General features: G+C 38.0%; 1 protein-coding gene across 6 annotated transcripts in view; it reads right to left on the reverse strand.

Annotated features, from left to right (window-relative positions):
* The window catches only part of cdk17 (cyclin dependent kinase 17), a 229258-nt gene that overhangs the window by 132289 nt on the left and 81567 nt on the right, over positions 1-15402 (reverse strand). For all 6 annotated transcript variants that reach the window (XM_087999735.1, XM_043713287.2, XM_087999731.1 and 3 more), the window contains one exon: positions 3256-3404. In XM_087999735.1, coding sequence (XP_087855861.1) covers positions 3256-3382 — 127 coding nt within the window. In that variant the 5' untranslated portion in view covers positions 3383-3404. The remainder of the gene's footprint in view (positions 1-3255; positions 3405-15402) is intronic.

Genomic DNA, 15402 nt, shown 5'->3' on the forward strand with positions numbered 1-15402 from the left:
TGAAAGAAAAAGTAACCAACACAGGAACAGGGTAAGACTGGAAGGTGGGAGGTGGAGGAGAATATAAGGAAAATCAAGAACAGACATTGTGCAGTCAGTGTTTAAAGTTATGGAATTCAATGGTGAGACCTAGAGGCTGTAAAGTGCCGAAGCAGAAAATTCGGTGGTGATCTTCAAGCTTGCATTTTGCTTTGCTGGTACATTGCTTTCTGCCCGGGACCAAAAAAACATTTGGACAAGCTGAGCCAGTGGGCATGTTCACGGCAAATGCAGTATAAAGTGGATAAATGTGAGGTTATCCCGTTTGGTCACAAAAAACATGAAGCCAAATTAACATCTAAATGATGATAAATTGAGAGAGACCTGGGTATCCTTGCACACCAATTGAAGGAGGTAAGAATGCAGGTGCAGCAGGTGTTAAAGAAAGTAGTTTGTATGTTGATCTTCATAGCAAGAGGATTTAAGTGCAAGAGGAAGAGTGTCTTCTGCAATTATGCTAGGCCTTGGTGAGACCACACCTGAAATAGTGTGCATAGTTTTGGTCTCCTTGTCTGAGGAAGTTGTTCAGTGAAAGTTTACCAGACCAATTCCTCGGATGGTAGGATTGACATGCGAGGAGAGGTTCAATCGGTTACGATTAGAAGAATTAGAGGGACCTCACAAAAATATATAAAATTCTAACAAGATTAGACAGGGGAGATACAAGGAGGATGGTCTCAATGGCCCAGAACCAGAGGTCGTAGGTTAAGGATACTGGGAAATAATTTAGGACTGAGATGAGGAGAAATTCCTACCCAGAGAGGGGCAAGCTTGTGGAGCTTGCTTTCACAGAAAGTAGTCGAACATTGCATGATTTCAGGATATTATTATGGAAGTAGATAGAGCATTTTGGACTAAACGGATTAAAGGAAATTGGGAGTGGGGGGGAAATAGCAAGTACAGGTTATTAAATTGGATGATCAGCCATTGCAACAATAAATGGCAGAACAGACCCAAAGAGTCAAATGGCGTACTCCTGCTCTTATTTTCTATTTCTATGAAACGTTAGCATGACAGCAAGGTGGTTTATTGAAATGGCAAGCAGGGGTGTTCTGCAAACCTAGTCTGATTAAATTTAAAGATGCACTCGTAAAATACTGCCTCACCTGGAAAACATGTTTGAGGTCTTGAACACTGAAGAGGGAGGACATGTAAAAGGCAAGTGTTACACCTATGATTACATGGAAAGTTGCCATGGGGGGAGTCCGCACGTGTTATGTCTGATGGAGAACTGGATCAAGGTACTGTGGAAGCAAGGGTACCTGCAGAATGCTTGCAGTGGAGTGGGTTTGGTGGGAAATCCTGCTTGAGGTGCAGAAAATGGCAGAGAATGGTCCTTTGAATGAGGAGATGACAAGGGTGGAAAATAAAGGCATGGGGAACTTTTTGTTGTTCTGGGAAGGAGTGGAAGAGCATTGCATAGGCAAAGAGCCAGGAAATGAATCTGACACAACTGAAGGCCCTGTTCACCAGTGGGGACAGTGAGGAAAAAGATCGCTGAGAGTCAGCTCCGCCAATAGTGACATCTGAACAGATGCAATTGAGATAGAAAAGCTGAGAATGGAATGCAGTAGAAATTAGAACTGGAGTAAATAGAAGTCGTAAGTCAAACTTAAGGCTCAATATCTAAATGCACACAGCATTATAACAAGATAGATGAGCTGACATCATAAATAGAAATTAATAACCCTTTGTCAGAAAGCTTCAACTCTGTTTCTCTTTCTACAAACACTATCAGACCTGACTTTCTTAACCATTATGCTTTTGTTTCAGATTTATTTTATTATATTTACAATGTTAAATGCCATTTAAATGCATGGCAAGTCAACTAATTTCACTGTCACTTTCAATTCCTCACTTTGCATGTTCTAGCCTCTTCATGGAATGCATTTGCTTTCCATTCTTACTTTTTTGAATGCTTTGGCTATGAAGTTGCGAGCAGCCCCGATACTTCATCTTTTTTTCCCCAAGATACCCAGTTCTTTTACTCATTTGTTTCAAATTTCCCAGTTCATACACTTGGACATTTTTGTTTACTTTATGCATCTAGGTGATTATTTCATCGAACCGTACATTCATTCTAATATACCTGAGGCAGATCTTCAAAACAGCTATTCAGATACTCCCACTCCCCTGCTAATGTCCATAGTCTGTATTTTCCCTCCTTTCTATTGAATTGATGTTTGAATGTCACAGCTCAAATCTACTTTCACCATCCAAACAAAGTGCCTACAGACACCTTCTCGGCTCAAAGAAGAGCAATTCCAACTTCTATTGTTGTTCCAATAACTTGAGCCCTTCACGCTTGGAATGCTTCTAATAAATTGTCTCCAGACTGGAAACTGTAAAAGAATGAAAGTGAGCTGATAACCCGGCACTGTGACCAATTTTTACGTGGATATTTTTAGGTCTGTTCCTAACAAGCAAATGAGAATAACCTTTAAAACTGAGGGAGCATGAAGACAGCACTCCCAATCCTCGTATCTGCTCACCACCTCCACGGCTGGTGGGGGTGTTGGTGTTGAGCAGGCAGTACCTCAAATAGATTATTGAAAATGATTAACCATTTTCACTTGAAGACATAGCTCAAGGGGTCTGTCATCAACTGGTGTTTGGACATCTGGCAGTGCGCAGCCAAGTCTCTCCAATCAAATTATTACTGGATTCATATTGCAGCCGAGAGAGGATAAACCCCTACTGCAGTAAACAGAAAAAGTATGGCCACAGTTTTAAAAGCAGTTGGCGCTGGAGCTTCCACTTCTTCACTGACCACAATTCAATGAACAGGTGAGGGTTAACACATGATTTGTAACAGCTTAGCAAAATGTTCTTGCTTTTGCACTTTATGCCTTTATTAATGGAGTGATAATTTATTGTAGTCAATCAAGTAACATCTCACAGAAACATGACAAGCTTTAAGCTTTTAACGGTGCAGAAAATTACATGAAGCAGAATAAATTTGACCAAAATTCACAGTCTGGATTGAACAACTAAAATTAACTTTTGTTTTCTCATAAATGATCAAGACTGCTGTGTCGTCACAGAGTCTGATTTTAAAAAGTTACCTCAATCAAAAGCTTTTCATAAAGAATAGTTAGTGATTTATGTCCAGGATTCTATTCAAAACTGAATATTACAACAGACAACAGTCAAATAAATCACTTAACAAATATTGCATTACGTTGATTCTAAACCTTTCCTAAAAAGGTAACTCACCATTATCTTTATTGCTATTTTCTTCAATGGTCATTTGCTCTGCAAGCTCAGACAGAGACTCATCAATTGTTTGGCTGCCTCGCAAGGTCAGAGAAAGTCGTCGCTTGAATTTTTTCATCTTTTCCATGAAATTCTTTATTCATAGAAGCCTGAAATTAAACATATTACTTTCAGTTAGTTGGCAGCTCATTTAATTCCATCAGTTAAAAAAATTGAAGTGCAGCAGGATTCAGCTTCACTTCAATAAAGCAAATAAAACTTTGCTGGAAGTTCTTTTCTTCATATATCAACTGAAACAAAAAAAAACTTACATATTGTCATTGTTATCTGAATTTACAAGACTTTCCCAAATCACTGAAGCTCAAAAGAATTTACAGAAATTGGAAAAGTCTTTCTCCAGAGGGCATATCAACCCAAGAAATCCAAGGTGTGGACTGTTTATCCCATTCTAGCCAAAATTCCCACAAATAGGAATGGGAGATGGAATCCTGAAATCTGGTCCTGCACATCATTTTTAAAGATTTTCCATTTCTATTCCAATCTAAATTGTGACTTGGTACTCTGACTTTCATCTCAGTTGATGCTAGAATCCAGTATTTGGAAGAGGTTTCAAACTAAGGAGGCCTCCCACATCATCCCCTCCAGTATCTTCCCCCTTTAGTGGATGTAAAAGATCTCTGTGGCACCGTTTGATAAGGAGTAAGATAGTTCTCAGGGTTCTGCCTGATACTCATCTTTCAACTCACTCCATCACAGATTATTTAATCACTTGCCTCATTGCTTTTGTTGTGCACATACTGACCACCTTATCTCCTTGCAAAGTAATAGTAACAACAGTTCAAAAGCACTTTTTTTGAATGGTAAACCACTTTGGGACCTAAATGGTGCAATATGAAGACAGGCTCATTGTTATTTTACAATGAAAGAAATAAAGCTTTATTCAATTAACATAATGAAAACTGGGAACAACAATGCTTCCCACTTATTTTGACATCTGGATCAGGTCTTCAGCTCTGCGTAGCCTAGATTTTAAAAGAACAACAGAAGAATTGATAAGCATAAGTAAATATACACTTAGGATCATGTTTTTGTTCTCCCCATTTATCACAATGCCACACTGAACACACTGCACTTGCATCTGAGCAAAGTAGTATAAAACTGGTTTCAAACTGATCTTTAATGGTTAAGAATTGCATTATGCCACTCATTGATTCAATGTCCAGCTGTCTAGTCTTCACTTCCCTGTCAGCCAATATACGAAGTTTGGCTTCTTTATGCCAGTCAGTTTGACTACAAAATTAATACTTGCCACCTAACTTAGACAGAACTGTAAATTTAAGGAATTTCAGGCATATCAGAAAAGGGATTAATACCTGTGAAGATATATCCTGCTCACGCTGTGATTCAGGCTTTTCATAAGCACTCCCACTGAAACCATTTTGAAACATCTGCAGACCAGGACCTACCAATCCAACACAAGCTGACTTTGTTGGGTTAGCATACATTTACAAATCTTGTTATAACAGGACCCAGGGTAATGCTTTTCAATTTATTCTGGTTCCAGACGAGAACTCTAATTAATTAAGTTCCCCACTGAAGAGGGATAAACATCCACTCTCTCAGATGGCCGCAACAAGATTAACTTAAAATCGATTACTTGACTTGAGTTTATCTTCTTCCTAGACCCCAATTAACTTGTGTTTTAATAGGAGCCAATTTAACAAGTCGTACTTGAGTTAGCAAAGTACATTTAATAATAATTATCTGCAAAAAGAAAGACTAACATAACACATGCCCCTATTTTTAATCTTTGGATAATTCCAAAAAGATAAAAGTTAAAAATGAACAAATTACAGAGCAGTATCGGAATTGTTTGTGAAGAGTGAATAGCTTAACATTATCGTTGTTAGTGATGGTTACTAATATGTTTGACATTGGTAGTTGGAACAGTTGGTTTCACAATCCTTAGTTACAGATTGTTGAGATTCTGTAGTTCTAATTTCTTTTGAGTACGACTGAATTCCAGCAAGGAGAGAGGTTCCTTTTGTTTGACTGCTCGCGAGCTGACCTGTAGCACTTAGTGAGAATTTGGAATTGTTTTGCCACTCTGTACACTGTCAATATACATATTGTTGTCCCATATTGTCTGATGCAGTATAGATATGGCTGTTCCAAATTCTGAGATAATCATTCTCGGTCTCATTTTTTGGCTCACAGAAGATCAATGGTTTCCTATTTCTCCTGAACTGTCCCTTCAGTTACCCTGACATTATAAGGCGGGCTGATGTTTCACTGATGACCGTGGTTTCTGACTTTATACTCAGGTTAACAGAGTTTTCACCATGTCTGGGATAGTAGCACCTCTGCAGCTTTTTGCTGTTGATTTTTCCTAGATACTTTGCCTTTTTTATATGGTCAGATTATAATTGGCTTGAGATTCCATTCTAAAATATGTATATCTGTTTTTAAACCTCCTTTGCAATTCTGCTGGGAAGTATTCACTTCTTAATGACATTACACTGTAACCAAATAGAGATAATTTCTATTGTGTGGTTCTTGTGCATCATTGAATTCACAATTTTGACTTCTCTTTCTGCTTCTTCATTCAATTGAAGGTGAATGTTGATGCCTGCCTCCAAAGTGAACTTCCCAAAATTCTCGTCCATGAGTTGAAGTCCATTGTCCTATACTAATTCTTCCAGGAAACAGTGTACCACAAAGATCCTTGTCAGTGCTCTGATCATTGACACTGCCATGGTTAAATGAAGTCTTGCCACTGTAGAACTAAATACATCTATCTGTTAAGATTCTAATCTGTTACTAGCCTTTTTCATCACTTCTTTGGAAATCTTGATGAAAGCATCGGCTCTGTTGGCACTTGGTTATGTATGGGACACAGCTGACAACAAAAGGTTGCCTTTCGGAATAATGGGTCACCACACAAGGTCTTCCAGTTACTCTTTTCTATATCCTCTCAACAGGTACAATATTCTTTTCATACTGTTGTACCACCCTACTTCTAAATTAATCGCACTAATTTATGAACTTGCTAAATTACTTCAACAAGGGTACAAATTTTTCTAAGGACTTCTTTTGGGATTTTCTAGAGGGCTACTTTTTGGTTTACAGGGCTTCCTTTTCATTTTCACTAGGTCACGTTGTGAATACAAATGTTATGTATGCATGTAGACATAGGTGGGTTTTAGATTACACATAATTTGAAAACATTGACTTTCTAGGCAGCATTCCATTTAACTTTCTTTGCAGCAAAACAACTGACACACAAAATATCACCCACTCCATCAGGTGGTTGTATTCTGCCATCTTATGCATTAGTTAAATTTATTTTGTCTGAATTTATTTTAATTAATAAATCTCATCTCTGAATAAGCTTTAGCACTGCTAGTAAAGCATGCAACAAGCTATTTGGAAGGCGAATGGAATGTTAGCCTTTCCCACAACAGGTTTTCAGTTGAGAAGTAGTGAGGTACTGCTTGAATTGAACCTGGAATCATATGTCAGTTTTAGTTTCCTTATCTCAGGGAGGATATCATTGCAGTAGAGAGGGGCAACAAAGGTGTACCAGAGTTGTTTTGAGGATGTCAGGACTGTCCTGTAAAGGCAGTGGGCAAATTGAATCTGTATTCTCTAGAATACAAAATACTTAAAGGGATGGACAGGGAAGATGGTGAGCAAGTTGTTTCTTCTCATTGGGGAATGAAGAACCAGGGGACATGATTTAAAAACAAGGAGACATAATTTAGGACTGAGAATAAAAGATTTATTTTTAATTTAGAGTTGAGAATCTTTGGAATTCTCCACACTAGAAGGCTGTGGAAGCTCAGTCTATGAGTATGTTTAAAAGAGAGATTGATAAATTTATGATTTCCAACAGCATAAAGAGTTATGTGGATAGTTTGGGTAAAAAGTTTTGAAATAAAAACATGGAGATCATTTTGCACTTTCAATGTAAAATGATAATGTGGCTAGTAATCCAGGACTCCAGGTTAATGTTCAGGGCACATTGGCTTTCATACTTAAGTGGCAGATGGAAAAAATTGAATTCAATGAAAATCTGGAATTAAAGCTAACTGAATGGTAACCATGTAACTACAGTTTCAATTGACATATATAAAAACGTATTTCTTCTTGGGAAGTGGGTGTTCCTGGCTTGGCCTTTTGCCGTCCATTACTAATCACTGTTTGCATTGTTTGGCTTGCTACAGCCATTTCAGACGGCAATTGAGAGTCAACCACATGGAAGTACGCCTGGCGTCATATACAGGCCAGACCAGGTAAACATGACAAATTTTCTTCCATAAAGGGTATTAGTGAACCAGATGGGGTTTTACAAGAATTGGTAGTGGTTACACAGGTCACCATTAGGCTAGCTTTTAATTCCAAATTTTCATTGATTTAAATTTCACCATCTGCCACGGTGGAAGTCAAACCCCATTCCCCAGAGCATTAGCATGGATCTCTGAATGACTAGCCCTGTAACACTACCACTACACCATCAATCCACCATTAAAGTCCGACCTGGTTCATTTTAGGGAAGGGAATCCACCCTGTTTACCTAATCAGGCCTACTCACATCTCCAGACTTACAGCGAAGTGAATGACTCTAAACTGCCTTCTAGGCAATAAATGCTGGCATAGTCAAAGATTCCTTCACTCTTTCAACAGAAAAGGCTGGGAAGTGCAGGTGTCCAAAGGGACCTAGGTGGTCTTCTCCATAACCCTGCTAAAGTTAGCAAGCAGATGCAATAACCAGTTAGAAAGGAAAACAGTTTGTTGGCATTCATTTCAAGTAGAGTTGAGTAGAGGAGTTGTTGCCAGTTGCACAGCACCTTGCTGAGACAACACAGGGGAGTAGTGTGTACAGTTTTGGTTTCGTTACTTAAGAAAGGAGATGGGGGGAGATCAAATGAGGTTCACTAGATTAATTCATGGGATGATAGGGTGGTCTTTTGGAGGAGAGATTGAGGAAACTGGGTCCATACTCCATAAGGTTTTCAAGGATGAATGGTGATCACATTTAAACTTACAAAATTCTTACATGATGCAACAGGGTGGATGCAGATAGCACGTTTTCAGCCAGTCAGTTTAAGACCAGGGATATAATTTCAGTACAAATGGTAGGCCTTCTAAGACTGAGACAAGAAAGAACTTCTTCATTCAGGGCTGGTGAATCTTTGGAACTCCCTACTCCAAAGGAAACTCATGCTCAAGACAGAAATTAAATGATCTCAATGCATTAAGAGATATGGAGAAAGTGGCATTGAGGTAGCAGATCAACTATGACCTAACTATATGGCAAGACAGGCTCGGTAATCTATTCCTAGGTTTCTATGCACAAGGTCAAAATATTATCCTTCATCTTATAAATCAATTTGCCTATAAAAGCAGTTTAAGACCATATTCACACTCACAATGTCTTCAAGCCATTGCTCATGCACCTTTAGAGATCAATGCACTATAATGCCAAGATCTTTCTCTACCTTTTTAAATGCTTCCCTCAAGATGGTATACATTGGGCATTCGCCCTGCCCACAACCATAAGCAGGCGAGGAGAAATCTCCTTTCGGAGGGCAATTAATCTTTGGAATTCTCTATCCCAATCAGCAAGCGGGATCAGGTCACTGAATATACTCAAGGAAACATCTGTCGACAATGAAGCTAATTCGCCCAACACCAATAAATGGTCTGCATGAAAGTGTCCACAATCTTAACACTTACATCAGTCTTTATATGTGTAATTGTGCAGATTATATCCCAAATTATTGATAAAAACCAGGACAGATCTGCAAAACATGCACAATGAAATTGCAAGTTTATTGCAACAGTATTTTTCAAAATGGGTTTTGAGTGCACCAAGGCACCACTCACCAAAAGAAAACTAATCTAAAACAGACTAAAAAATCTAAATCAACCTCTTTCTTTGTTGTAACTTGTTCTTGGATGTTACTGGTTAGGCAAGCATCCATTGTCATATGTTGGCTAGACCAGGTAAGGATGACATAAAACTAGATGGGCTTCTAACAACAATCAACATGGCTGCCATTAGGTTAGCTTCTAATTCAAGATCTTACTGAATTCAAATTTCACCATCTACCATGGTGGGATTCAATGTCCCAGCCTGGATTTCTGAATTACAGTTCAGTGACATTACTATTATACCACCACCTCCTCAATACCTAATAAAGAACAATGGTCCCACCTGTAAGTGCTCACTAGTCATCGAACTGAAACAGAACAAAATCCATCTGGAATTGTTTTTAACCCACATTCTACTGTGCATTACATTATATGCTCTTTACATTTGCAGTAGTACCAAAGACTTTGACATTGCAGAAAAAAAACATCTTGTGCTCTGCCTTACCAAAGGGATTTTTTTAACAAGTCAAAACAGGCAACACACTACTGAACTTCCCTCATCCGACACCTTGGTGACTTCAAGATAGGACAATTAAATTTATAAGTAACAACCTCCTTTAACATCAGTAATGATTCTTTCATGCATCTGCCCCATGCCGGATGTCAAACTAATGAACTGATAAATATCAATTAAGTTCTTCTTGGAACTTTCCTTACAATGTTGGGAACCATATTAGCCTCCATCTAGGTTGGAAAATACAGGTTGGAGGCTTTAATATGTTCCAGTAGACATGTCCCATCTTCCAAAGGACCCTTGGATAGAAATTATCAAACTCAGTTGCTTTATTTTTATGCTCTTTATTCTATTAGTGTGGATGGGAGAGATCTCAATCTAACTGTTTGATTTTTCTCCTCTTTAGTCTGTAAGCAGAGATTTTTTAAAAAGAAAGTTTTATCTGTTCCAATTTTTGAAATAGTCTGCGATTTCACCAAATCCTCAGCTTGTTATATCCAATATAAAAAGTGATCAGGTACAAACTCATTTTAGAGTTAAACAGAAGTATGGCTTATTCACTTATTGAAACTCTGAATGCTTGTCACAACACAAACACACATACAAAGGTTGGGGGAAAAGTATTTTAAAACTAAAAATAACAATTTTTTTGGTTTTTCTTTGGGGATGAGGGTGTCACTGACAGGACTAGCATGTTCCACCACCCCTAATTGCTCTGAAGAAGGTGGTGATGAACTGACTCTTGAACTGCTCCAGCCCTCGGGGTTTAGTGTCACCTGCAACACTGTTAGGGAGGGAGTTGCAGGATATTTATCTAGATGCAGTGAAATTGCAATATAATTCCAAGTCAGGAAGCTGTGTGGTTGAGGGGACTTGCAGGTGATGTTCCCATGCAACTGTTGCCCTTGACTTTCTAAACCACAGGGTTTGGAAGCCCCTGTCAAAGAAGGTTTAGAGAATAATTGCAATATATCTTGAAAATGGTACACATTGCTGCCAGTACGTGTCAAGGGAAGAGACGTTGAACAATGCATTGGATGGGGTGCCAATCAAGCAGGATGCTTTGATCTGGATGGCGTTGAGCTTGAATGTAATTGGAGTGACATCCATCCAGGCAAGTGAAGAGTACTTCACATTTGCGACTTGTGGCTTATGTTCTGCTGGTAGTGTACAGTTGTGTTTTTACAATAATCAATGAAAAGTTGCTAGATTACCATTATCCAGACAGCTTTATAGTTTAGATTTATTAATTTTATTCAAATTTCACTAATTGGGTTTGACCCCCAAGGCATTTGCCTAGCCCTCTGGATTACAACTGAAATGACATTGCTACTACTCCATTAATGTCCCAGTTATGTTATTTCTTCTTTCTATTAAAAAATGCTCTAAACATTTGTTATAAACAATTGTATAATGCAGGGGTTTTCAAGCAGCATGCCATAAGAACTGTGCAAGGTCTGCTGCTAAACCAATGTAAAAGAAATCTAAAACATTAATGCATTTGATTCTTTAGCTTGTTGTATGCACCGTATTGTAAACTTCTTTAGTAAACCTCTAACTATAGTATATGCAAGTAGATGTAATGTTTATGAGCAATCAATTCAGCTGAAGAAAGTGGGTGTGCCGTGGAACTGTTTGGCTCATTGAACTGTGCCATGTTTCTGAAAAGTTTGGGAACCACTGGTGTACAATATCTACTGACAGTATCTAAATTTGACTCTAAAATTAACTGTAAAAATATGCTAAAACTGCTTAATTACAAATCCAAAACGTATGTTTCATCATATTGATTCAAAAGATAATAATAATGGATGTAGGTTTTTGGCTCAGTTAGTTCAAATACTGTTAACTGTGGACATGTGAGGCTGAATGTAGTAATCCTTTATTTACCTTTTATCAGTTCAAACCCCTGTCTCCAGCTTGTGCACCAACTGAATTTAAAAAGTAATACATCAAATTAAATTTCTGAATATACTTAGACACATTTAGGATCACCTCTCAGAGGTATCCTTTCCATACTGAAAATTTCAAGTTCCTCCATACTTTTCTGATGACTCGGATTCCTAGCACTGGAGATCAGATACAGCTGTTCTCTGAACAGTTTCTAACTTTTGACAACCAGAATTGGATGCAATTTTCAACGGTCCTGTCTGTCCAGAGCAAAGAGTACAATAATGACTCTGATTTAACTTTGTACTTCAACATTCTATTACTGTCTTTTTTTGATTGCTATATTTAGGTAGAAACGTTTAAGTCTAATCTTGAAACATCTCTTTCAATGTCACCTTCAGATAATTCAATACTATTCATCAAATATGTACATCATTTATTTTTCTTTGAGTATGTAACTAATTTCATTTATATCAAATTTCATCAGTCAGTGCTTCACTTTCTTCTAGAGTTTCAAATCATTCATCAAGTTTTGAGCTTCCATCATAGTTTGGTATAAGCTTTAAATTGGACTGCCTCACATAAATGGCCTGGATTCAGAAAACTGATGCAAAGCACAGAGCAATAGTGAGCCTCAGCAACGAGCCCAATCAGGACTTCGTACCAGCCTAAAAGATTTTTCCAACCCATACTTATCATTACCCAACTTTGAGCCAGTTTTTTATTTAAATGCATTCAGAGTTTCATTACATTGTCTTGAAATTAACAAATCACTTTATTTAATTACTTTTACATGGAAGGAAAGCAAGACTAACAAATCCGTATTTATGGTGTTTAACATCTTTTTAAATCTGACTATCACATGACTATTTCAAAATTGTTGCCATCTTCTCAGAGTTCAAAGAGTCCTCCAAAATTGTCAGTGTGTCACAACCACACTCTTGATGTTTCAGTACACTGGAAAAATATCTATTTCAAAAGATTTATTTGTTTTATACCAGTTTAGTCTGCCTCAAACCTTACCTCATTTAAAGTGAAGCTACTGATACTTTAATTGGGATAAGTTTAAAGATGGCATTTGCTAATATTTTTCCTTTGAATACTTGTAAGAGGTATTAATACAAAACATTCAGTACTTTGTATTCATCTTGTTTCAAAATGTTTGCATCGTCTTGTGATATTCACATTTTTTCTGATTACCATGTGGGATTATTTATTTTTTATTTGTATTCTGGACATCAGCTTACATGCATTTTTTCTTCAAAAACTCCTCAGCAGGGGTCATCCCTTAAATATTTTATAGTCATACCAATGAACCCCTCTATTTTGCTGCCCTCAAGGATTTCTACAAGCAATTATTTTCTCTTTGATTTGAATTCATAAAAGAAATTTTCCATGACTATTTTCACCACCAGGCATTGATGACCATCAACCCATTTGCTGAATGGAACACTTGAAAACATCCTACCTGACAACTGTCCCAAAGCATTCCCTTTGGGGAAAAAAAAATAAAAATTGAACCAAAACACAGCTATAATATGATGGGTTCTTGTGGTGCAGCCGTAGTGTCCCTATCACTGGACCAGGAGGCTCTGGTTAAAGCCCTGCCGAAGCATGTAACAAAATCTCTGGCTAGGCTGATTAGAAAATATCTGCAACCAGTAATGATTCACACAATATTATAGATAAAGCAACAGTGGAGTATGCTAGCATAAGATTCAGCAATTTTTGCTATACAAGTGGTGGAAAATATAGTCATGGGGGAGGTTTCAATAAGATATTAGCAAGTTTAAGTTTTCGTCAAGGCCATACTACCAATGCAACCATTTGCAGTAATGACATGAATAGCAAAGATTGTTTGTTTACAAACAGGCAGACTCTCTCTCTCGCACACCAGAGAAGAGTTGGAATTAAAAGCTTAGATCCAGTCAAGTGATGATTCAAACTGACCAGGTGCAGTGGGCAAAAGAGGCAAGATCAATTTCAAAAAAAGGGTCAGTGTAAAGAATTAGGATGGAACACAAAATGGTTCTAAAGGAAAAAGCTGGAGAGGTGGAAGACTATGAAATTATCAGAGGATTATAGGGATATTATTAAAATAGCCACACTAAAGAATTGTGCCAAAGTGCCACTACCAGGCCATTGGTATAACCTTTACAACATGGAATGAGGCAGAGAAGTTTTAGGAAGAGGGATGGAATCACTGACTCTAAGCCAGGCTTCTGGCATCTGTCACAAGATGTAAAGCAGACCTGGGCAAACACCAGCCTGGGCCACATGCAGCCACAGGAGCTTCCAATTCAGCCTGTGGCTGTAGCATTGATGAACGTAGTGCACATGCTCAATTGTTCCTGGTCAGTTGGAGAAAGGAGCTGTGAAAGTAAAATATAGGTCCCAGAAAACTTCAAGGAATGTACTTCAGAACAATGGAAGTACTTCTAGCTAAACAGGAATTGGACAGTGATTGAAGGCAAGAGGCAAGTCTTCCTTGAAAACTGCAGCTACCATTATAAAAGGATGAATGAACAAAATTATCTGTTAAAAGTGCAGTAATTTTGATTTTTTTATATTTTTGCAAATATTGATGCTGTAATGTCAAAACTTCAATTTATTTTACTACTTATAAAGTTTTAAGTGCAAAGTGATTCCTTCATAGTCTTGTTACTCCAATTTTCTCATTCAATCAGTGAAGAGGCTAATTGTTGTTAAAGTCTGGAATCAGCAATTTGTGATTTGAACCTGGTGCATTGAAGTCTTCATTGGTAAAAAGAGTCTCTTTCTCCCCGACTAGAATTGTTATAAATCTCTAATTCATTAACAGAATCATGGTTCACAATGTCAATATTTTTAAATTATCGATTCATATAGCCAAATTTTTGATGATACCAGAAAAATGGAACTTCAGTAAAACGTGAGATGACAACAAAGATTGTGGGTGAATTCCTCTGCTCTGAAGGGAATAAGGCTAGCTTTACAGGTGTTCAAAATCATGGAGGTATTATTAAATAAATAAGAGGAAATAGTTTCTAATGGCAGTAGGGTCAATAGCCAGAAGACAGAGATTTAACGCAAATGTCAAAAGCACCAGAGGACAGCAGATACGTAAACCAAAGGCTTCATATGTAATTCTGCTGTGCACAAACAATTGAAATATTAAAGCACGAATGTTGCTGCCTGCAATGAGTGCTAAGGGGCGGCACGGTGGCACAGTGCCTCACAGCGCCAGAGACCTGGGTTCAATTCTCACCTTGGGCAACTGTCTGTTTGGAGTTTGCACATTCTCTCAGTGTCTATGTGGGTTTCCTTAGTGCGCTCCGGTTTCCTCCCACAGTCGAAAGATGTGCAGGTTAGGTGAACTGGCTATGCTAAATTGCCTGTAGTGTTAGGTGAAGGGGTAAATGTAGAAGAATGGGTCTGGGTGGGTTGCTCTTCGGAAGGTCGGTATGGACTTGTTGGACCGACGGGCCTGTTTCCACACTATAAGTAATCTAATCTAATCTAATCTAATCTAATCTAATCTAATCTAAATGACTCCACAAGCAAATGTGGTTTAACATTTGGAGATCATAACTCAGTGTTTAGTTGTTGCTGCACTTCTGAAAATAACCGTGAAAAGATATCTTAGCCGGAGGACGGTGTCCAACCCTCCTGGATTTCAGTGAATGATTCCATACTTAAAGTGGTTGTCTCATGTTTCAGGTTGATTGTTGTGGGAATACAATGTATTCGATATTTTCAACATTTAAATCTTGTGCATTCACAGTATGCACTCATTCATTGCCCCCAGAATGAATAGAAGGACATAATGCAAGAATAAATGAGAGGTGATCATGTAGGGAGTAATGTCACTGAATTAGTTATCCAGA

Source organism: Chiloscyllium plagiosum, unplaced genomic scaffold (assembly GCF_037043375.1).
Source record: "Chiloscyllium plagiosum isolate Xiang-an unplaced genomic scaffold, Cpla_swu_hap1 HiC_scaffold_23, whole genome shotgun sequence".
In the NCBI taxonomy this organism is placed as follows: Eukaryota; Metazoa; Chordata; class Chondrichthyes; order Orectolobiformes; family Hemiscylliidae; genus Chiloscyllium; species Chiloscyllium plagiosum.